The sequence below is a fragment of the Macaca fascicularis genome, chromosome 9 (genome assembly GCF_037993035.2).
Source record: "Macaca fascicularis isolate 582-1 chromosome 9, T2T-MFA8v1.1".
Lineage (NCBI taxonomy): Eukaryota > Metazoa > Chordata > Mammalia > Primates > Cercopithecidae > Macaca > Macaca fascicularis.
This window is the reverse complement of record NC_088383.1, coordinates 21,676,386-21,701,468: the sequence shown is the minus strand read 5'-3', so window position 1 is coordinate 21,701,468 and position 25,083 is coordinate 21,676,386. Positions and strand designations below refer to the sequence as shown.

Here is a 25,083-nt window from a genome sequence, read left to right as displayed (position 1 = left end):
AAGATGGGTTTTAAGGATGTCCATGACTGTACACTTTGCATTATGACTTTAATAGAATATATTTTAATTGCCAGCTGGTCCCTGGGGATATTGCCAAGTAGAACCACATCTGGCAAACATTGCTTCAGCTCAAGACAAATCGCAAGAAATAAAGAAGTGAGCTGACCAGTGAAACATTCGCCATCGTACATTATGCCAGTTCAATTCTTGTCTCTCTTTCCATTTGTCAGTCAAGTTAATCTAAATGATGAATGTGATCTAAAGTACATTTGTCAAAATTTCTGTATTTTTCTCTTTAAATCTTTACTTACCATACTTTGGCTTGTATCTAACATGCATTCAGAAGGAGAATGTTACTCAATGTAATTGTTTTTATTTTGGAAGGCTTAAGTCATTGCAATGATATTTATTGGGTGATAAAGCTATCAGTACCTTAGATCTCCTAGGCATGGGCCTTTGAACATTTGAAGGGAGAGAAGGGTGTAGTTGAAAGGGCAAATGCTGGAAAGCTACAGAGCTTCACCACCCACCATCCCCAAGGAAGTAATTTGCAATATTCTTGTGCTTGGGCTTATCTTGCACCCAGTGGGACTTGAGACTTTGTGATAGACAAGTTGAAGTTCTTGATAAGGATATTCTGCTTATGAATATAAATATACACTTAGATACAAAGACATGCTCATAAAGTGGTAGATATAAAAACCCTTTAAGGTTGGTTTTGTGCCTTGATCTTAGTCTTATTTCTTAGGCAGCATAAATTCAGATCAAGTTTGTTTTTGTTTTTGTTTTTTTGAGACAAAGTCCCACTCTGCTGCCCAGTTTGGAGTGCAGTGGTGCTGTCTCGGCTTACTGCAACCTCTGCCTGTCAGGTTCGAGCAATTCTCCTGCCTCAGCCTCCCGTGTAGTTGAGATTACAGGTGCCCGCCACCATGCCCAGATAATTTTTGTATTTTTAGTAGAGATGGGGTTTCACCATGTTAGCCAGGCTGGTCTGGAACTGCTGACCTCAGGTGATCTGCCCGCCTAGGCCTCCCAAAGTGCTGGGATTACCGACGTGAGCCACTGCCCCAAATATGGTAAATTAGTGAGACGTAGGTATAGTATAAAGAGTTAATATAGCTATACAAATAGATGCACAAATAAACCAACTTAAGTCAGTAGGCTCTCTAAGCTATTATGATGAGAATAAATAATGTTATGAACAGTAAGACTAGTAGCTATGTGAAATTACTAATTTATTTATTTTTTAACCAAAACTGTCTCTGATCAGATTTCTTATAGGAAAGACGTGCAGGACGCTCACACCTACAGTGCAGAGCTCGACCGACCGGACATCAAGATGGCAACCCAGATCTCTAAGATCATAAGCAATGTAACTTCTCTTTCTAAACCTTGAACAGAAATGATTTCTTACTTTTGTAGGAGACAAAGCATAGCTTCAGTGATTGGATGGTTAATTTAATTATTGTAACTAATCAATATAAATGAATAAATCTCAATTCCCCCCCCCAAATTATCTATTTTATTATGATAATTATTTGGGTATATGCAGAAACAGTCCAAACTCAAATTGGCTATGGCTAGTGTAATCATTCTTTTAGAGAAGTACTATTTAGGTATAAGTTGACATTCAGATGTCTCAGCCTGCAAGTCAAGGTTATCAGTCATGTGGTCCCATATAATCTCTCCCCTAACCCTGCTCCAAAGACTCTTGCTTGGCTTCGTTTCCATATTGCTGCTGTTCATTGTGTAGATTCTCTTCCACCAACACTTACCTTTGTCCACTTTCTATGTGGCATAACTGTTTCTTATCTTCTCTGAGGTGCCCACTTGAGTTAATACCATTTTACTTAAACATATTGAAAAACCTGGTTAAAAATGATGCTTTAACTTGAACCAAAATTTTTCATAACATGGGCTAAATTCCCCCTAAAATCAATCATTACTATGTGCAAATGCACGTCAATCAAGTATGGTCAGAACAGTTCCTGAGAATAAATGAAACTATAAAAGCTACTGATATGGAGAGTACAGGGTCTCAATTCCCCAGAAATTTTCCCAAATATTTTGCTATAGTATTTATATATAATTACAAAGATGATGATGACTGAACACTTAGCCTCAAAATTAGTATTTTACTGCAAAAAGTTGAGTTTGTTCATGTAAGCACAGGATAAAATCAATTTCTGCTTTAGCAGTCAACATTTTAGTGTTTGATATGTTGTAAGGAATATTAATGGGATGAAGGTCTGTTATATTTTATTTTGGCTAATGTCAGTGTTTCCATATTGACATCATTGGAGGGCAGAAATATTTAACATTGTCTTATTTATTCATTTTAGGCAGAATACAAGAAAGGACAAGGAATAATGAATAAAGAGCCCGCTGTAATTGGAAGACCAGATTTTGAACATGCCGTGGAAGCTTCTAAACTTTCTAGTCAAGTAAGGCTCTAGTGATGATTCCACAATGACTTTATTCAGAGATTTTGTTTCTAGCAGCACAGGAAAATATTTCATTTTAGATAATATCTTTAATTGCAAGGATAAACAGAGATAATGTTTCTGAGCCCATTTCACATGGGCTTGCAATCGTTATGAATTTCAGTAAAGGAAAAATAAATTAAGTCTAATTTTAAGCATAAAACAAAGTTTTCTTTTCTCCAGGCATAAATCTGAACATTTTTCAATGACTTTAGCCATGTTGTCACATTTCCCTGGATTTCCGGAAATCATTAATAGTCATACTAAATAATTATGTTTTAATCTACACACACACACACACACACACACACACAGTTTTAAACTTAGTAATAAGAATATTAATTTTCCCAATTTCAAGTGCTTTTGTTTAATCACAAAATTTAAAAGGGGAGATGAAAATTAAGAAAACTTTGAAGTCTTATCAAAGAGCATAAAATAAGGTCTGAAAAAGTATAAAGGCATTTTATGTTTTTGGCTGAAAGTCTCAATAGATAAAGATGTCAGTTCTTTCAGAATTATGTAAATGTCAGGCAACTTCTATTAGAATCCAACAGTGTTTTTTTTTTGTTTTGTTTTGTTTTTTAAATGGATAAAATGATCTTAAAGTTTGTGTGGAAAGAAAATACCAGTGAATAGCCTTTAAAAGTATGAAAATGAAGACCAGTGAAGGGGAACTTAAGTTATGAGTTACTGTAAGTTAATAGAAAACTACTGAAATTAAATCAATATGGGATTGGTGTAGTGAGAGATTAAATAATCAGTAGGGTAGAATAGGGAGTCCTGAAATAGATTCCAATATGTATAAGAATTTAATATATGATAAAAGTGTTGATTCAAGTCAGTGGGGAGAAGTTGGATTAGCTAATAAATGGTGCTGACATAACACACCGTCCTTCATGGGAAGACCAAAATTGGACCCAAATCTTAAACCATATACAAAAATGAATTCCAAGTGGATTAAAAATGTGAATGCAAACAATAAAATAATTTAAGAATCTTCAAAGAAAATCCAGGAGACTCTGTGTACCACATAAGGATAACAGAGTTTCTTAAACAAGACCAGAAATCCAGAAGCTATAATAGGTAGGCACATTAACTATATAAAAATGAAAAACTCTCTTAATGAAAAAGGTAACATTTATAGAGTCAACAATAATGTTAACAAACAGGAATTTTTGCACATTTATACTATTTTTGATTTCGAAAATACTCATTTCTCAAGTTGCAGAAATCTTTCTTGAATTACATTTCAAAGTGGAGAGATGTAAATGATGAAAGGTATGAAATCTGATTGAAGAGCCTAAAATAAGTCCCAAACAAATGAAAAGACATACTATTCTGTTGGTGAAAGAGCCTTGATACTAAATATCCAAAAATGTTAATTCTTTCAAATTTAACATTAAAAGCTCCGTGCAATTCCAACTGGAATTCAAAAAAAAGGGTTTAAAAAATTTTAATGAAATGAAAAACTTGAATGAATTAAATAATTCAGAGTTTATACAGAGAAGGATGTATCTGAGAATAGTTTTTTAAAATACAAAAAAAGAGAAGTGGTCTTCAAATATTTGGAAAAGTACTTGTAATGCATTTGATGAGAACATTTTAATATTTTAAATATAAAATGTCTATAATATGCAATACCTATAAAATATAAATGTTCTTTAAAAGGAATTTATTTTTGTGTATAGTTTAAGATTTGGGTCCAATTTTGTTTTTCCTATGAATGAAAAAGATTAACAGCCCAGTAGAAAAAGGGGTAAATGAAATGAATAGACAGTTCACAGAAGAACAAACATAAATGGTCAATCAACAGGCGAAAAGATGCCCAAATTTATTAGTAGAAAGGGAAATACCAACAGAGTGAAAGCAAAATGTCTTTTACACCCATGTACACCCATCACAATGTGTCTTGTTAGTGTGGAGAAGAAAGACACGTCCTTAGAAAGTTCATGTGTAGGAGGTAGATTTTTGCTAATTTGGATTTAAAGGGAGAAGTCAACTCTGCTCAAGGGGAAGGCCCCAAATACAGGCTGGGAATAAGTGTGCCAGGGGACAGAAATCTGATGGCAGAGGCTCTGAGCAAGAGGATATAGTTGTGCGTGTATGAAGAGGAATTTGGGAGGAGTTTAGATGTTGTGTCATGTGTATTGATTTTGACGATAAGCCATTGCTTAGAGAACAGAATAAGAATAATGTGTTCATATATATAATTTTTCCCCTTTTTTTATTGTGATAAAACATATATAACGTAAAATTTACCATCTGAACCGTTTTTAAGTGTGCAGTTCAGTGGCATTAAATGCGTTTATAATGTTGTGCTACCCTCACCACCATCCATCTGCAGGACTCTTTTCATCCTGTAAAAGTGAAACTCTATACCTGTTAAATAATAACTCCCCATCACCCCCTTTCCAGAATAGTGTGTTCTATGAACAAATAATGATAAAAAGAAAAAGGGATTTCAGAACCCAATCACAGGAAGCATTTCGGGGTTCAATTCCAAAAAGTAAACACCAGAACTACTTTTTGCCATGTTGACTGTAGTCTCTCAGGGAAGAAAGAAGACATCACTGAAGGTTTTGAGCAAAGATTGATTGTGAAGAAAATACTTAGGGAAGGTTAACGTGGTGACATTGGTCAGGAAAGTCTGGCTCACAAGTGGTGAATGTCCACAGGCCAGCTGGGCTGTGACAGTGGTAACCTGCACATAAAGTGATCAGTACCTGAATAGACTCTGTGGCTGTGGGAATGAAAATGAAGCAGACACAACTGCTCCCTGGGAGAGGCAGACATGAGAGATGCCCAAATGCAATTGTGCCTCACAGTAATTGTTTTACAGTTAACAAGGGACTTTCACTTATAAAGCAACTTTGTAACTCAGGAGGCTACTGATGTGCAAGAGGTTGGGGACATGTCTGGGTGACACTCTCATTAAAAGGCTGTGACTCTAAGCGCTACATGTTCCCAGCAATGCTTGTTGAAGAGACAGGGGATATGGGCATCACTTTAGATTTCCAGCATAGCTACCTGGCCTCTTACAACTTCACCCTTTTCTGGGGACAGAAATTCCCCATCAGTTACACAGGAGAGAAAGCAAATTCTGGAGAAGCAGTATGGTTTGGTCTAGTGGTTAAGAAAATGTACCCTGGAGCAGGGCCCTCCTGGTTCTGTTGCTTGCTAGCAGAGTGACCTGGGACAAATTGCTTCATTTCTCTGTTTTTGTTTCCTCTTCTGTAAAATGGGCATGACAGCAACAATGTTTACTTCTCAGGGTTGCTGTGAAGGTTAAATGAGTTACTTTGAGTAAAACACTTAAAATGGTGCCTGGCCCATAGAAACATGACATCATTTCATAGGAATAATTTTACTTTAGATATTCAAAATAGTTTTCTGTTCTACATTTTTAGATGCATTCATGCACAGAATGGAGCAGGAATACAAACACTGTGAGATTCTGGCCTTAAATTCATTCTACCACAATCCTATTTGAGAGCCCTTAGAAGAAAGTTTTGACATTTAAGCTTTATTTTCACATTTCAAATTCAATCCACAAAAATTCCCCCATTTGATCCTTACTTGGGCTTGAAAGCAGATTTTTTTTCTTAAATCTTAAATTATTTAGCAACTGAGTGATCAGATGCTTAAGCAGATTGTAATTTTTAAGTTACATTATAACTTTCGCGTTTATTTTTTCATGTCATGTGAGATTTTCTAAGTGGTATAAAAACTCATCAGAAAAGGGGAAAGGTGGGAAAATAATAGGAATTCTGGGATGAACTCAGTATATTCCATTTGTATTTTCAGGTATATCAATTATAACAGAAATGTGGGCAGAAAGTTTAGTTTCTTATTTTCATTGACAGCATTAAAGCTTTTAGTTTGCTCCTCAACTAATAATAAAGGCACATAAATACATAGAAGGCAAACGATTTAGGGATTTAATAAGCAGGGAGATGAGAGTGGATAGAATGCGGGGAGAAAAAGAGCACCAGAGCACCAGAAGCATTGTAACAGAGAAGGCAATGACAAGGCAATGGTCAAGGTATGTGGGGATAAGACTTGTCTGATGAAAGGATGGGAACAGAGAGTGAATGGGTGGGATTCTCACGTGTCGTCTGTAAATTGAACTCTGTGGGATTTCACCCGGGAAAGGTAATGGGAACACATACCAAACCCTTCTTATATTCTACAATAGCTTTACTCCCGCAGTTGTAAACTGTCCCTTTAAAAATTTACAATATAGATAAAATTATGGCCAGGTTATTTAAAAAAAATCGTTAAAAAAATAAAGCAAAAATCTCCTGTGCCAAGATGAAGGGATTGGTGCATATGTATCTCAAATATAAGTAGAGTAACTGTTGAATTCATTGACTTTAAAAATTCTAAGAGTAATTTATTAATTAATATATCCATAGATCATCTTATTACTTGGAATTTGTCTATATGATGAATAGACTCCTTGTTCAGTTTTATAACCTCAAGGAAAAACTATGTACTTATAGTATTTAGGATTGTTCTAAAATTGCATTAATACATTGATAAGAATTTTTTTTTTTTTTTTTTTTTTTTTTTGAGACAGAGTCTGTTTCTGTCGCCCAGGCTGGAGTGCAGTGGCACGATCTCGGGTCACTGCAAGCTCCACCTCCTGGGTTCACGCCATTCTCCTGCCTCAGCCTCCTGAGTAGCTGGGACTATAGGCGCCCGCCGCCATGCCCAGCTAATTTTTTGTATTTTTAGTAGAGACGGGGTTTCACCATGTTAGCCAGGATGGTCTCGATCTCCCAACCTCGTGATCTGCCTGCCTCAGCCTTGGCCTCCCAAAGTGCTGGGATTACAGGTGTGAGCCACCACGCCCAGCAAGAATGGGTTTTAAACCTAAAAATCGCATTATAAATTACCATGAAAATTTAGTAGTAAGCAGTGGCCTTAAATTGCAAGGAGTATTAATTGGTTTGGACAATCTACCATTCTCCTGTCCTGGCAAGCACTCCCTCCACCAAACTTGTCACACCCAATTATCAGCTCAAATGTCATGTTCCTGACTCGCCAATTTAAATTCTGCTCTCTTCCCCTTTATTCTCTGCCTTTCTTTACAGTTCTTGATACAATTTGTAGTAGTTGCATGATATATGTGTGTATGTGTGTGTTTTAGAAATCCATTTCACTTCCCACAAGGCAGGCTCCATGGAGACAGGGCTCATATGCCTTTGATCCACTATTATGGGAAAACACAGATTACGCTGCCAATAGATGTATAGAGTCTGATTAAACCAGTATTCTCTGGATCATTAACATTTGGTGCAAAGTCAGTAAGATGTTATTTTGCAAGGAAAATAAGAGCAGAGATATTATATTGTGTAAAATTAAGACTTAAAGATATTATTGATTTTATGATGAGTTCTATGTAAAAATCTGTCCTGTCTTCCTTGACAGCTTTTAGTTTAATTTCATCCAAGATTGCTGGGGATTGATGTCTATAGATACGCAGTATTGTGTTATTTGCTTACTTTTCATTTTCAATGATAATTAAGGTACACTTATCAAGCTATTTCTTTGCTAAAATATGTTTACGTGATTATGGTGAAACACCTTCATTCAGGGTCTGCTTTTTTGTGCCTTTGCTGGCTTTTTGTGAGTCTGAGTCACAGGTGATGTCAGTATAAAGTTTTGGGTTTGCATGTTACATTTCACACATACCCAGGTGCAGTTATGAGGATCTGGACCCTCATAGGAGGATCTGCAGATGTAACTTCTCATTTCTTTATATGAGAAGTTGTGCAGTTATGAGGAGCTACAATGCTGTCATTGTAGCTTAACAGTATCCATGTTTTCTCCAAGTGTGAGCCTCTGAAAATCCTGCTGTCTCTTATAATTTTTTAAAAAACGTCTAGGAGTTGGATCCTATATACCTATAGAGTATTTTTTTAGAAGGTGATATTTCCATGATGTGATTATTATGCATTGCATGCCTGTATCAAAACATGTCATGTACCCCATAAATATAATACACCTACTATGTACCCACAAAGATTAAAAATAAAAAAATAATAAAAACAAAAGTGATAAATATTAGGACCACTAGGCACACTAGTCATAATGTAAATAAAGCCAGTCATATGGAGTAACTTCATTTGTTTCCAGAATAATTGAAATAGGTATAAGGAGTAACATTGTGTCTTAAAACCATGGCAAAGTCACTCCAATACCTGTTCCTCCCTTTCTCAAATGATCTCAAAACCGAAAGTGTTATGCCTTGTTCCATGGTTGGATAACAAGTTATAGTCAAGGAAAAGCATTTCCTGGATCTCTCAGAAGGTGCAAGCCTGCACGAGAAGGTAGACACACAGACGTATGAGCTCTAGGTTGAAAATACAATAGAATGTTGAGTGTGTCTGTGTAGTGAGTGAGTGAACAAGTCAGAAGGTGAGTGATGTGACTCCCTTCAACCATTTGGTGATCTTCTTAGTTCATTTTACCTGCATTCCTTACAGAAAGAGCGAACTTAGAAACAATTGGGTGTCGGTGTGTGGTCCATGCATTTTTTAATATAATGCAGTTATTTTACTTTGTGATTCATTAATGAGGGAAACTTGTGTTTTTGTTCCTTAGGCATCTTGAATCAAATCACTCACTGTAGTGAATATTCGAACAAGATAAATTTCACAACACAAGGCTTATTATTACATTTAATATGAATATATATGAATAACGGATTGATTATTGTTTCTTAGAAATGTGTAGATGGTCCCTGACTTCTAGTGGTTCAGTTTAAGACTGTTTAACCTTACCATGGCATGGAAGTGCTACACATTTAGTAGAAACCATACTTCAAGTACCCATATAACGATTCTGCTTTTCACTTTCCTTACAATATCCAATAAATTATATGAGATGTTCAACATGCATAAAACAGGCTTGTTATTAGATGATTTTGCCTCGCTGTAGGCTAAGGTCATTATTCTGGGCATGTTTAAGGTAAGCCAGGTTAAGCTGTGATGTTTGGAAGGTTAGGTGTATTTGGTGCATTTTTAACTTACAATATTTTAAACTTATGGTGGATTTATTGAGATGCAACCCCATCATAAGTTGAGGAAGGGGTTTCCGTACGTTTACTTGGAAGAGCATATGCAAGGTTTAATAACAAGAAAAGAATTCATCAGTTTCATTTTCAAGTACTCTAGTGGTACTATGCTGGAAACCTCAGAGTTTGCAGAAACAGTATGATGGACTCTCTGTGTGCAAAGATCATATAACCTACTTTTGCCATTTAGCTAATACAGTGTTAATGAATATGGCTGAGTCAGAAGTGTCATTCCAGTGGAAAGCTGTTGAAGAGTCCACCATCTTTGTTGAGTGAATATCCTTTAGGCACTAGAAACTTAGGAGAGACAGGACCAGTGACTAAAATATGGTAAAAGTATAGCAGAAGGGTGAAGAGGGCAAAAAGAATAAGACTATGGCCAGGGGCAGTGACTCATGCCTGTAATCCCAGCACTTTGGGAGGCTGAGGCGGACAAATCATGAGGTTGGGAGATCGAGACCATCCTGGCTAACATGGTGAAACCCTATCTGCTAAAAATATAAAAAATTAGCTGGGCATGGTGGCGGGTGTCTGTAGCCCCAGGTACTTGGGAGGCTGAGGCAGGAGAATGGCGTGAACCCGGGAGGCGGAGCTTGCAGTGAGCCAAGATTGCACCACTGCACTCCAGCCTGGGCGACAGAGCGAGACTCCATCTCAAAAAAAAGTAATAAATAAATAAAATAAGACTTTGTATTTACGGGAGGACCAGGCAGGGTGAATCATTGCTTTTGTGCCAGCTACTGTATAAAGTGCTGAAGGAAATCTAAATTTCTTTCATTTGTAATTTTGTTCTTGATTTCAAGACACAAAATAATAAAAAAGTCCATTTTTCTTGTTTTAAAGAGGTCTTGCCAGTTACTTAAAATCAATTTGTACGGTATTGAGAGTATCAGAAAGTTGTTATTATCAAATGGAACCAGAACAGAAAATATTTCCTGTAAACCATCTCAAAATATTTACCAAATGCTGTATTCCCATCAAGATTTTCTCTAGCTCTCTCTCATAGGTAGGTTCCGGACATGTGTCCCTGAAGGAGACCATCACCCTATGCATGTCTAAAATACACCATGAGAGCCATCCCAAATTGCTTTTTAATAAAGCCTTCTGCAAGGCAGAGCCTTTAGATGTATGCATAAGAGTGTATTATCAGAATGTTGTTAGAAAACAAAACATTGTAATAATTATAACATCAGAAAAATATTATGAGAGAACAAAACAGCTTACTTTGACCTGTGAAATCAGTTCACCCTTTCCTGGCTAAAGTAAGTTAAAGGGGGTGTGACATGTGAGTAGCTAGGATTTTTTTTTTTTTTTTTTTTTTGTAGTGAACTTGTGTTTATATTCTAATTAGTTATGACATGAATGCTCATATTTCTCTATACATGGAGAAAAATATAGTTCTACCAAATAAGTTGATAATCCCTTTTTGGTTGTTTTGAGAGTCCTTTAAAAGGAGAAAAATAATTTAGAGTGAGTATTGGAGATGGTTTTCCTGGTGAATAAATTGTGGAGTTAAAGCAGAGAAAGTTTTAAATTGACATTAAATTGACCCAGGACATTTCAGAAAATGTAGTTCCTAAGACTAAATTTTTGAGCAAATGAAGTATAGGAAATGATGAGAAAAACTGTGGTACACATCATGCTCTTTATCTGGAATAATTCCCTTAGGAAAATTTATATTTAAATTCTGGGGCCTAGAATCTATTTTCTAAATGTGGTAGACATTAAGACATTTGTGGTCTAGGTTTCTAACTGATCATGCATTATAGAAATGCAGAAATGAAAACTGACATTTAAAAATCTTGGTATTTTAGTGCTTAATTCTCATTAGTAGGATTTGAGTTCATGCCATTGCATTTGTGATCAATGTAGAAGTAGAGCTTTTTTAATTAAAAAACAAAAAAACAAAAAAACACTTTATGCCATTAAGCTTTATAGAGGGAGATGGATACCAGGAATGTAAACTTTGCAACCATTCATTTTAAAGGTAGCTTTTATTTTATCTATGTGAAAATCAAATGTGTTACTTTTAAATGTAAAGGCACGTGTACTGTTTATCTTTTCTTTTATGACAGATTAAATACAAAGAAAAATTTGATAATGAAATGAAGGATAAGAAACATCATTACAGTCCTCTTGAAAGTGCTTCTTTTAGGCAGAGTCAGCTTGCTGCTACATTGGCAAGCAATGTAAGTTGTAATTCATAGAAAATTATTTTCAATATCTTTTGATTCTTTTTTTTTAGAATAGACTGTGTTGTAATTACTGATACTTAATCAAAATAATGTAGCTTCCAAGTAATTTGTAGTTGAACTGAAGCATATTTTTCTAAAGCTTTTTCTGAGAAAAATATGTTATTGTAATTAATTTTTAATGGTTACTGATTACTAATTAGTTAATAAGTAGGAATAGTATTGCAAATGAAGTTGTTATATCTGTTCAAGAGTAGAAATAGATTTTGCAGAGAAGTGGTCTGTATTACCACAAATTAGTGGTTAGGACAGTAGTTACCTCATGTAATTATGGCTATGAAATTGAGTTTATTGTAAAGTACTGCCTGGTACATGGTAATTTATCATATAAAGAAATTTTTAGAAATTTTACTTTAATGACTTACAATTTATTTTTTATCCCTTATGTAAATGCTGTGAAATACTTCCTTATATGAATTGTTCTCATTCCATGTTTTTAAAAATAATGAAAATTAATTTTACAAGAAATGATGTTTTAAATTCTTGTTAAAATTAGAGTATAGAAATAGCAACATCAAAAAATTGATTGCTATAGGTGAAAATATTTAGATTTCCTTTTCAAGTATAAAAATTGTGCATTATTGATCTGTTGCTTTGTTAGAAATAGAGATGAAATATACTTAAAGGAACCTAGAACATAGTGCTGAAAGCTAAAGGTTTCGAGTCAGATTGGTTGGATTTAAATCCTGTTTCATCACCTATTACTATGTGTTTGTCTTTCTGTGCCTCAGTTTTCTTACCTATAAAATGGGACTACTTAAAATACCTACTTAATAAAGAGGTTATTGTGGAGATTCAATACTTAATACATATAAAGGGTTTTAGAAAAGTGGCACATAGTAAGTCTGTGATGTCTTTGCTATCAATATTTTGTTATTAATAGTATTATATTTTCAAAAAGTTGCTTTAAAAAAGTCTGTGGTGATAGGATGGAAGACATCAAAATCTTAAAATCTCCACAAAGCGTAATTGAAATGCTGTAGTAATTTCTAAAAAATAAAGTGGCTATTCTCTTTATTTTTTGAAAGCAGAGTTACTGTGAAAATTACTTTATTCTGTTAACATGAATATGTTAACAACAAAAGGAATTATCCAAGTATTTTCAAGCCCATATAGAAATAACTTTTTAAAATTCATTCCGTAGTAAATCAGCACCATCTAGTGGCTCCTTGTAAATTCGCCTGTCAATTTACCACTAAATAGTACTACTTTATGATGTATGAAAAATGCAATAATGCAAAAGCATAATATTTTCTTCTCCTAGATGGTATTTTGTTCCATGTTATTTTCATAGGTGAAGTACAAGAAAGACATTCAAAATATGCATGATCCAGTTTCAGATCTCCCAAATTTGTTGTTTTTAGACCATGTTTTGAAAGCCAGCAAAATGCTCAGCGGCGTAAGTGGTTCATCTAATGGCAACCGTAGTTGCCTTGTGGCTCCAAGAAGCCAATACGTCTGCAGCGTTCGTGTGCTCACCTGCTTCCTTAGAAGGCCTGTGCCTCACTCCTCCCTCGATAACTAACTCATTGAAAAATACTCCTTTGCTTGCAGAAATCCCACCAGAGCTGTCACTTTGCAAAGGAGGTTCTTGGTGCTCTCCAGTATCTGCTGCATACAGCTATACTTCAAAGTGTCTGCACAATGGCCTTTCTGTCATTCTTCTTTCCCTTACTTCATCTGTGTTAGATTAAAGCCACTTGGAAGTTCAGGTTCTCAAGTCAGGGCTATTTTATTTTATGCAGGCCAGACCAGAGTGTCTTGTATTTAGTATGCCTTCAGTAGCATGAAAAATTGTCTTAGTCTAAACTGTATTTTCTCTGAAAATAATTCCTAACAACATTTATACTGCATTGACACATTGCTTTTAGTCTTGTCATGGTTTCAGTGTTCTCGGTCAAGGCAACCAGGAGAAAAGGGTGAGTTCTTCATGTCCTGATGAAAATATCTGGGTGCACTGCCCATGTAGTCAGCCCCGTGGAACTCTCACTACCCTGGATGCTGTTCCAACCCATAGTACATCAGGACCCTGACTTCGCTAACTCTCGTAACTGACAACCCTAAGTCACACGTGGGTCCATTTTGTACAGTCTAATGTAAATTGTTTCTATCATCTCTTTAACAGAGAAAACACAACAAAGTCATATGTTACTTATTTCATATATCATTTATAAAGTTTAGATCTTCATTTAGGTGGTGTTTTTGCCTAGAGGACAGATTTCTTTTTCCCCATAGACAAACTGTGATTGAATGACTACTTCATGGGAGAGAAAGTTTAAGACTTAAAAAATGTGTTCCTTTTGAAGTGCCTACTTACAAAGTTGTATACATTGTATAAAGTTGACATTTGCTCAACTTTATTGTATATTAGAATGGCCTCCTTTATCTAGTATTTGTGAAGAAACAAAGAATAGCCTATATTAACATTTTCATGTAAAAAATTGGAATTTTGTTGATTTATAAATTAAAAGATTGAATAAGATTGCTCAGTAATTCTGCCAAAATTATCCATTTGTCATAGTAGCTGTTGTTTTAAAGACCCCTAGATGTCTTTAGCAATATCAGAATTACTTTTATTTTAACCTAAACTCTATAGAGTGATATGAGTGCCTTAATTAGTGTGTAAAATCATTCTAATTAAAATTTTGGGAACATTTTCCCCTGGAAAATGGACCTCTCGTAGTGTTCAGTTTCTTTTATAACTTTACATAAATTAAGAAATGTGTATTTTGTGTAACTCTGTGTATCTCCCACTAGGAGGCAACAGAGACTGTTATATAATGAAAGACACACATTCGAAGTTCTTTTGCAGATCTTAATTCAAATAAGTTTTCCTTGGTATTTTTTTGTTTTTGTTTTCTTAAATAGGAGTTTCTGAAATTCTTTGTAACTAAAATGGATAATTGTGTTGGGAACAATATTTACTGAATTTTTCAGTATATATTAATTATTTTAGACATTAATATATATCTGTTGTGGATTTTAACTCAGTAATGGACTATGTTGTAGTTTGTTACATTCATGATTATTTTATAAACACGTATTACAAGATAATTTCTAATCAGATTATAATGTCTGTATTATTATCTTTCTTTCCAGATTTTAACTGGTTAAAAAAAAAAACAGTTTTTTTTTTAAGATGGAGTCTCACTGTGTCTCAGGCTGGAGCGTAATGGCGTGATCTTGGCTCACTGCAATCTCCACCTCCCAGGTTCAAGCGATTCTCCTGCCTCAGCCTCCTGAGTATCTGGGACTACAGATGCACACCACCACGTCCCACTAATTTTGTATTTTTAGTAGAGATGGGGTTTGATCATGTTGGCCAAGGATGGTCTCGATCTCTTGACCTGGGAGCCAAGGGTGGGAGCCACCATGCCTATCCCAAAAAAAGGCTTTTAAAAAAAAAATTAGAGGAGCCAAAATTTATAACTTGTTTCCTTCAATCAAGATGTATTCTGTGGGCTGGGTGCAGTAGCTCCTGTTTGTAATCCCAGCATTTTGGGAGGCCAAGGCAGGAGGATGGCTTGAGGCCAGGAGTTTGAGACCAGTGTGGGCAACATAGTGGGACCCTAGCTCCACAAAAAAAAAAATAAAGAAATTAGCTGGGCATGGTGATATGCACCTATAGCTCCAGCTACTCAGGAGGCTAAGATGAGAAGATTGCTTTAGCCCAGAGGTCAAGGCTGCAGTGAGCCATGATCCCTCCACTGCACTGCACTCCAGCCTGGGTGACAGAGCAAGACCCTGTCCAAAAAAAAAAAAAAAGTACTATATGAACATTTTCATGACCTTCCTGGGGGTGCTTTCCTCCCTGATTTTATTCTGGTTAGGTTTGGGGGAACATATATTGCAGCTCCCTAATTGACTGGAAGCACTTGAGGCCAGGCTCCCTCTGGGGATTATTGCTTTGTCTCACATGAAAGGGCAGCTCTCTTGTGGCAGGACAGTTGGGCATCTGTTCCATTCCTAGCACTGGGCTTTCTTCCTCTTTCACTCTGAAATCCCTGGAGCATCCCCTAAGATCGAAATGCAAATTTCCTTATGGCCAGCTCTTTCCTGCTCCCTTTCAAATACTGTTTCTGTATCCCTCCACTCTATTGTCATTTTTACTGGCACCCCATTGCCTAATAAGCAACTATTTTTAGCTTCTTAAGTCTCTGTAGCCTTGAGTCTTTAAGAGCTACCATTTACTTCTAAAGGTCTTTTCCAAATAAGGCAAAATAACTAAGTGTCCAATCTCCAATGATAGAAATCATGAAATAATTATTTTTAAAATTTTCTAATTTATAATTGTTATTGATACATAATGGTCGTATATATTTATGGGGTAAATGTAATGTTTTGATACAGGCATGCAGTGTGTATTGATCAAATCAGGATAACTGAGGTATCCATCAGTTCAAGCATTTGTCATTTCTTTCTGTTAGGAACATTTCAATTCCACTCTTAGTTATTTTAAAATGTACAATAAATCATTGTTAACTATGGTCACCCTATTGTGGTATTGAATACTAGATCTTCAACTCATTCTCTCTAACTGTATTTTTGCACCCCTTAACCTTCTCCACTTGAGGAGATGGTCTCTACTCTTCCCAGCTGCTGGTAACCATCATTCTACTCTGTCTTCATAAGTTCAGCCTCCCAAATAGCTGGGGCTATAGGTGCATGCCATCATGCCCAGCTAATTTCTTTATTTTTTTGTAGAGCTGGAGTCTCACTATTTTAGCTCCCACATATGAGTGAGGGAACATGTGAAATTTGTTGTTCTGTGCCTGGCTTATTTCACTTAACATAATGACCTCTAGTTCCATCCATGTTGTTGCAAATGGCAGGATCTCATTCATTTTTGTGGCTGAATAGTATTCCATTGTGTATATGTACCACATTTTCTTTATTCATTCATCTATTGATGGACACTTAGATTGCTATTGAAACAATTTTTGTCATATTGCTGCCTGTTACATTTAGCATCTTTCAGTGGCCAGACTTGGCATCCCTGTTCAATTCAGTCTCTTCCAAATTCAACTTGTTTTCTGTACGTCTAAATAGTAGCCTTCATCCAATTTTTTCAGCTTCAAAACTCAACTGACTGTTCCCAGATTTCTCAATTTCTCTTCCGGGCACCTTTTACCCTTTTCTTTTAGGAAAAATAGTTGAATTATTTCTCTTACATTTTCCTTGTGATCCTCAATCTTCTTCATGGTGGAGTCTTTTTGTATAGGACTTTTTTATTCCTTGCCTCTGGGTTTCTTTTCCTTTATTCTTTTTGTTTTTCTTTCCTTCTCTCCTTTTGAACAGTGTTAAACATATTCCTGTCATAAGATAAGAGCAAGACAAATGGTCTTTATTTTGCTCCACTTTACCTATTTCCACGAGTCCCAGCGCTAGCTTTTCGTTGCCACTCCCTGGTGTTGTGAATATCCTTTACATTATGTTTGCGGCTAATTGTCCTCTGCCTCTCTTATGTGTTTCATATGCTGACCTAGAGTGGGTCTGTCTTGCATTGTCTGTGTCTCTCACTGTCAGAAACCTCCTACCTGCCAGCTAACTGCAGACGGGGACTTGGCAACAGCTTTGCAGCTCTCGGTGTCTTGTATTGTGCAGTTTGCATTTCTAAGTATTGATGGCTCTAATCAGTCTCTGATTCTAAATTTATTTTCACATTCTGTATTTTAGCGAGAATATAAAAAGATCTTTGAGGAAAACAAAGGAATGTATCATTTTGATGCGGATGCTATGGAACATCTGCACCATAAAGGCAATGCCATCCTCCAAAGTCAGGTACGTACTTGCTGGGCACCTACCCTCCCTGCCAGGAAGCCGTAACCATCCTGAGGCCTGCCACTCACTGCCATGCATCTTAACTGAGAATGTACAGTTGCAGAAAAGAATAAATCCTGAGAATGTTAACATTACTTTTGAAAATCTCAAACACTATTTGCTATGTATGTATTGGGGTCAGGGGAGCTTGAACCATATTTCAATCTAAAGGCATTTTGTAAAATAACTGTTACTTCACATAATTAAAAAGTTACAAGATAGGAATTAATTAAACTATGGTCAAACCACATGATGATTTAAATTTTTCTAGTGTCTTGATTTGTCATTTTGAGCAGTAACATTAATTTTCCAGGTGCAAGGTTTATTATAATTTCTTATTTCAATTATAAGTGTTATTAAAAAGGGAATACAGTCTTACTAATGTATTCTTGATTAATATTTTTTTCCAATATGAAATTCTAGGTACTCCCTGAATAAACTTAAAAAAAGTCGTCTCTCTAGCATACTTTAAAGTCGCTATTTTTTAAAAATTCTGAGCTTAAATAGTTGTAAAAGATGTCAGTTCCAGCATCTGTTAAGATAAAATTTTATATCAGTCTTTTAAATCTATTCTGTGGAATGTAAAGTCCATAAAAATTTCATACTCACCTTCATTGGTTTTAAAAATAAACAAAACAGTTCCCCTTTAAGTTTAGAAATACACATCATTTCTAAAAATTTCTTATTTCATTTCATTTATTTCACAAAATTTTTGTTTGAGATGGAGTCTCGCACTGTCACCCTGGCTGGAGTGCAATGGTGCAATCTCGGTTCACTGCAACCTCTGCCTCCCGGGTTTAAGCGATTCTCCTGCCTCAGCCTCCTGAGTAGCAGAGATTACAGGTGCCCGCCACCATCCCCAGCAATTTTTTTTTTTTGGACTTTTAATAATGACGGGGTTTCACTATGTTGGCCAGGCTGGTCTTGAACTCCTGACCTCATGATCTACCCGCCTTGGCCTCCCAAAGTGCTGGGATTACAGGTGTGAGCCACCGCACCTGGCCATTTCACAAAATTTTATCCTAGTGATGTATGCTATTATACTTCCCAATACTTTTATTGATCGCTCTATCATACTCTTTGCAACAAAATTATGTCTACAAATAGGTATATAAAAATGTGTCATATTTCCTGTTTCATAAAGTTCTAAGTTTGAAAAATTTCTCTTGGGTTGAATTATCATTAACATTATTATTTTAATAACAAATAATTTTTTAGATAATTATTAAACAAATTTTATTGAGAGTGCATTTCTGAATGAAATGAAGTATAAAAACTTCTATGAGTTTAATTTTAAAGAGTATATTGTTTAAAAAGCCAACCATTCTGATGGCTTACATATTATTTTTTGTTATTAGAAGATAAAAAATATCACTCATTTTATAAACCAAAGTAAGATGAGGATTGACTGTAATTAGATAATTCATAATTTGATATTAAATATTGCATAGTGAAATTGATATAAATCATATAAGGTCTGTGTGAGTGTTTTACTCAGTGTCTATGAAAATATTCAGGAGTCCTGGAGGACATCATCTTCCCTTTGACAGAAAAATAGAGGATCATACCCATGTTTTCTTTCTTGTTCTTGATTTCCCAATAGACATCAATGCGATCTCAGGGATCTCTCTACTACCTATGTGTGTATGCCATTTGCTTATACATATATAACCCCATATATATGATACATATCTATATATTCCAGCCATTTGACAAAATACTTTATACAGGTCCTAGAACTACATTAGTTGTTCTAAATTATTTTTATCCTTTAGGAAATTTTCTATTACCTGTTTACTTTCCTTGTATGTCATTAACCAAAGGGAACCCAGTGATCAACCTAAATGGCCAAAATAATACGATTTTAGAAGACAAGATGACTAGTTTTGAACATATATTTTGTCTTACTTTGCTCTGTTTGTATAAGTGCTCTCGATTTATATATGCTTTTCTTTTTCCAATGAAGGTTAAATACAAAGAAGAATATGAGAAAAATAAGGGAAAGCCAATGCTTGAATTTGTTGAGACACCATCATATCAAGCTTCAAAGGAGGCTCAAAAGATGCAAAGTGAAGTAAGTCAATTGGTTTGTTATTAATTGCTTAATGTAAATTTGATGTTTTGTCATTTGAAAGGATGCAGAATGTTCAGTGGGTCTAGAAGAAAGAGTGCTGCTCTGGGCAGATTCAAGGACCTGCTTTCTAGACCCAGCCACCCCCTGCCTGGGATCTTGTCTAGGACATTGAGTTTATCTGGTCCTTAGCTTTTCTCATTGGTGAATATGGATCTTAAGCTAGATGAGCTTTTAAAGTTCCCCTCAGTTCTGATTTTCTATGATTATATAACTGACACTTTCAGATGTTAATTTTACCTTTTGCCTTTCAGATGTTAATGTAAAACTATGATGAGTTCATAAAAACTAAAAACGAATAGCTGGTTGCTTTATTTGCCTGCCCCCCCCCCCTTTTTTTCCCAATGAAAATAGAACTAACATTTTTAAAATACTTACTACATGCTAGGTAATATGCTAAGAGTCTTATATATGTCAGCTCATTTAATCCTCCAAGTAATGATGCTAGGAAGGTGTTCTCTGTAGATTAAGAATGTGTCTACTGAAATTGTCTTAGATGAAATTATATATCCAGTAAATGTTAATGTTTTAGGACCTGGTCAAAATCATGAATGATTCCCTTTTCTCTTTAGTTTATGTTTTAGTCCATTTTGTGTTGCTATAACAGAATACCAAAGACTGGGCAATTTATAAAGAACAGAGATTAATTTCTTTCAGTTCTGGAGGCTGGGAAGTTCAAAATCCAAGAGTTCACATCTGTCAAGGGTCTTCTTGCTGCATCATCCCATGGCAGAAGGTGGAAAGACAGAGAGTGCTTGCACACTCCTTAGAGGAGGGGATGGAAAACTCATCCTTTTATCAGGATCCCAACCCCATGATAACAAAACCATTCCCATGATATCGGCATCAATCCATTCATGAGGCAGAGCCCTTATGGTCTAATCACCTCTTAGAGTTCCCAACTCCCAATACTGTTGCATTGGGGATTAAGTTTTCAACACACGAACTTTGTGGGGACACATTCAAAGTGTAGCAACATATTTGATTGTTTTTTTTTTTTCAATAAACAATTAAGAGTTTTTTCGGCTTACCTACTTTATTCCCAACCTAAGATTATGGTAAGTAACATCTCGATATTCCCCACACTTTTTTTTTCTCTGTTCCTCTGAGACTTATTTGTGTGTGTATGTTTGTGTATTTTCCTTCCTACCTTTTCAGGATCAGACACACAAGGTTTTGTCTGCAACCTATATCAAAGTTTTGTGGGTGCAGCTGGGTTCTTAATGCAAAGGGACAGAAATAGTGGATGCTGGTCTCAGTCCAGTACAACCTTCATGCTAGGCATGCTCAATGAATAAGATCCTTTCTGTTGCCCAATAACAACATCAAAACAGGCAGAAATGATAACTTGTGGACAAAAAACTCTCAGGAATTTTGTAAGCATTACCCATGCTATTTGTTGAAATGTTATAATTCATCTTCTTGGGGAAAAGGCACTCAGATATTACCATGGTTTATTGAATAGACAAAGTTGTTTAATTTCTTCTTCAAGCAAAAAGGAAAAAGAATTGCTTGTATTTTTCATGTCTTATTCAGTGGTCTCCAGTCTTTTTGGCAACAGGGACTGGTTTCATGGAAGACAATTTTTCCATGGATTGGCAAGTGGTGGTGGTGGTGGAGGGGATGGTTTTAGGATGAAACTGTTCTATCTCAGATCATCAGGCTTTAGTTAGATTCTCATAAGGAGTGCACAACCTAGATCCCTCACATGCACAGTTCATAATAGGGTTTGCACTCCTATGAGAATCTAATGCCACCGCTGATCTGACAGGAGGCAGAGCTCAGGCAGGAATGCTCCCTCACCCTCGCTCACCTCCTGCTGTGCAACCGGGTTGCTAACTGGCCATAGGTTGCTATTGGTCCATGGTCTAAGGACTGGGGACTCCTGTCTTATATCTTCTTGAGCCAATGAAGAAGAATCTGATAAAGAAATATCAAGTAACCATTTTGATTAAATTGGTTATTTGTTTTAAGTGAATTGATACTAGTGAGTTTGGACAAAGTTCAGAAACCCTGTAAAAATTTACATTTAATGGAATAAATTTCCCTAGAATACCTTTTCTTCCTTCAGATAATAGTGTGTAAACATGTATAAACTATATAAAGTATTTTATATATTCTTTTCATTGCTTTACTATCTTCCACTGCAGCAGTACTTTTTGCGTGGAGTAGAGCCACCCAATGAATGTCCCCATTTTGTAGAGATAATGTGGCCATTGTCACTGACCCACAGCCCAGAGAAACATTTCTACTTTCAGGAGCTGTCATAATGCTTTTGCTTAGTGGGTCTTCTGAAAGGTTAACCCATTTCCCATTTAGAAAAAAAATGTGCAGTTTGCTGCCAGCACTGATTTAATTTTACATAAACAGGCTCTTTGAGGCTGAAGCAAATCGGACCTGATTTGCAATGTGAAAATAAAACATAAAAACTGTTCTTGGAGTTATTTCTAAACAGAACTTGTCTCTAATTCTAATGGAACAGACAGGTTTATAATGTTACATTAGGACTAGGGACAAGAGTATTCTTGAGGCAAAAGGGCAATGGGTTAAGACAATATGAAGTTGTTAACAAATTTTCACTGAAAGACACAGGGATCAAAAATCACTTTCCTTTTCTGAGGACATTTCTGGCAGCATCAGTATTTCAGGCTGGGCCTCCTCTTCCAGTTCCCTCCCCTGCCCCTTTCCCTTCACCCCCTCCCCTCTTCTTTGATCCTCAGCCCTAGAAACATTCATGCTGAGCACCCTTTTATCATTCTGGTTGCGCAGTTTCTGTTTTTTTTTTTTTTCCTTCCCTGGATAACTTTCGTTTCACTGATAAATCCAGAAACTTATAATTCATGATTAATATATTTGAATACTATGTTTCTGTAGTAGAAATGACAATAGTTTATGATTTGGGATTTTAGGGTAGTCTCTCTTTTCTCCACCCAACTTCTTCTCTCACTCTTGCCAAGTGAGACATGTTTTCCCTGACATGTATTCCCTTTAATTATAGTTATTGACTATTAGATTTTTTTAGGCTCAACCATCATTTCTTGAGGAGAATGAAATCTTTCAATAGAAAGTATCTTTGGACCCAATTCATATGCTAAAGGTTAGAAAAATAGCTAAAAATCTTAGACAAAGTTTGATGTGAAAAATGTTTTTAAATATAGGACCGATGAAGTAGGTGCAAAGAGAATCATCTGTCTTAGAGTTGTTTTTTATTCCTAAGAGGTAGGTTTGACTACCTCGAGTTTCTCGAGGAACTTCCTACAGGTAAACTTAAGTATTTATGATCCCGGGAAAAGCCACTGGTATCTTTGCTATGGCCTATAATTAAGTTTATCATGCTTTCTTCCAATGCCAGATATAGGTTTAATATGTGTGTTTTCTGGAGGAAACCTTTAAATCTGGCTTTGAAAAGTTCGTTGTCTTATTTCACAAATACAGCTTTCTTCAAAAAGCATGCCCAAAAAGTTTTTTTTTTTCCTAGCTATATATTTTGGCTACTTCTAGTCATAATTAACCTCCCTTAATGACTTACTTCAGTAAAATAACTTTTTTTTCAGAAACACTTTTTGAAGTGAAATAGCTGATGTAAATGAGTGCATGAATGCACAGACATATTCCTATTTCACCATTTAAAGAGTCCTTTTTAGCCTGGAGATGCCCTAGATTCAGCCTAACTGTTATTTCTACTAATTCCACATAAGGAAGAGGAAAGTTTCTAGTCATTGTTTTTGGTCATTGTATCTCAGTTCTTTAGTTCAGAATGTTCTCAATGCAACTGCTTATTTAGCTTTGCTAGACTTTCAGAACATCCTTTGTTTCTCTCCTTGTGGCTATATCCACATCGTTAGACTGCTGTGTGGAACACATGTGCTAAGTGAGGAGACAGCGTGTTTCTCTTATTCTCCTTCATGGTTTAGAGACATTCTTTATTTATACAATTACCTGTCTCTGTAATGAATAAATAATGAACCTGGAAATAGCTTCTCATTTTGCCTGAATAACAATTTCAGGCAGAATTTATTTATTTTTATCATTTCAGGGATGCAATTTGAACAAAATATTTGGCTGGTAAAATCTGGGTCCTTGTTTACTAGATATTTCACATAGATGGATATTTTTGTTGTTTATAGTTTATAGCTGTCTTTATAGCCATAAGCATGTATTATCACTGATTTTTCAAATGTGTAGTTCAAATGTTAGAATTTAGAGAATCATAGCCAAAGAGTGGCAGAGTGTGTTAAAAGGGCTAATGGTGGTCTGAATCTAAGCCCCCCACTATCACCGTCGTGTCCACCTTTCATTTCTTGTTGTGAACTCTCACTTAAAGGAGGAGTTCAGTTATAAGGTCCAAGATAAAATTCTCCTCACAGCACAACTTCATTCATATCAAACACCATAGATGGTAGAGAAATATTCTCAACTCCAAAATCATTAAAGGGAAACCCCCTCCCTAACCCTCAATCATCATTACATTTTAGAAGTGGTGTTTCCTGAATTTGCGAAAGTCTGATGAAGAAGGATGATGGGGACATGAACGTTAATGCTGCTTGGGTTTGATGCTGCTTGGGTTTGATGGCTTCCATGCCACCAGATTTTCCCCCAGTCAGTGGATCCACTCTCCTTGGAATAAACCAACTGGGGGATCCAGTCAAATAGCCAGTCTTGTTGGTTCTTCTCCAAAAAATGGGCTGATGTTAATCCTAGACTAGTAAGATGTTAGGAAACCTCACTCAGAATTTTATGATTTACCAGAGGAAGAGGCCACTTAATAATTCTCCTTTGTTTGGTAGAATTCTTAAATTTGTGATAAAGTTGAACTTATTTCCCTGTTGATAGGATGACCCTTATGTGGTAGAACTACCTAAGAAAACATCATTTTTGTTTTGGGAACTCTTGTTCAAATCTCTTTTCAATGGTCACTGATATTTGCTAACTTTAAAATTATGTGGTCTTATTTAACAGAAAATTTACAAAGAGGATTTTGAGAAGGAGATTAAAGGAAGGTCATCACTGGATTTAGACAAGACTCCAGAATTTTTACATGTAAAGTACATCACCAACCTTCTGAGGGAGGTACGATCTTGGTGTTTACTATTATATATCACGAAGAAAAGTCAAGAAATAAGCCAGGAAATATTCAGCTAATTCTCTACTAATTCAGTGTTTGAGATATTAAGGCATTACTCTTTTTTTCACTTTGATCTTCACTAATAAAATTTTGCATTTTCATTAAAAACAGGAGCGTGTGTGTTACCATTTCCAATTAAAGTTGCGAGAAGAAATTGCCCAGTTCCTGAGAAAACTTGAAAAACAGCCTGG

General features: G+C 35.7%; 1 protein-coding gene across 11 annotated transcripts in view; it reads left to right on the top strand.

Annotated features, from left to right (window-relative positions):
• The window catches only part of NEBL (nebulette), a 377,590-nt gene that overhangs the window by 289,808 nt on the left and 62,699 nt on the right, over nucleotides 1-25,083 (top strand). For 6 of the 11 annotated variants that reach the window (XM_065520396.2, XM_065520393.2, XM_065520394.2 and 3 more), the window contains 7 exons: nucleotides 1,271-1,372; nucleotides 2,343-2,444; nucleotides 11,640-11,753; nucleotides 13,111-13,215; nucleotides 17,493-17,597; nucleotides 19,603-19,710; nucleotides 24,727-24,837. The exons of 2 other annotated variants lie outside the window; for them this stretch is intronic. In XM_065520396.2, the coding sequence (XP_065376468.1) occupies nucleotides 1,271-1,372; nucleotides 2,343-2,444; nucleotides 11,640-11,753; nucleotides 13,111-13,215; nucleotides 17,493-17,597; nucleotides 19,603-19,710; nucleotides 24,727-24,837 (747 nt within the window). The remainder of the gene's footprint in view (nucleotides 1-1,270; nucleotides 1,373-2,342; nucleotides 2,445-11,639; nucleotides 11,754-13,110; nucleotides 13,216-17,492; nucleotides 17,598-19,602; nucleotides 19,711-24,726; nucleotides 24,838-25,083) is intronic. 3 more of the 11 variants (XM_074001157.1, XM_015455628.4, XM_015455630.4) reach the window with 2 other exon arrangements.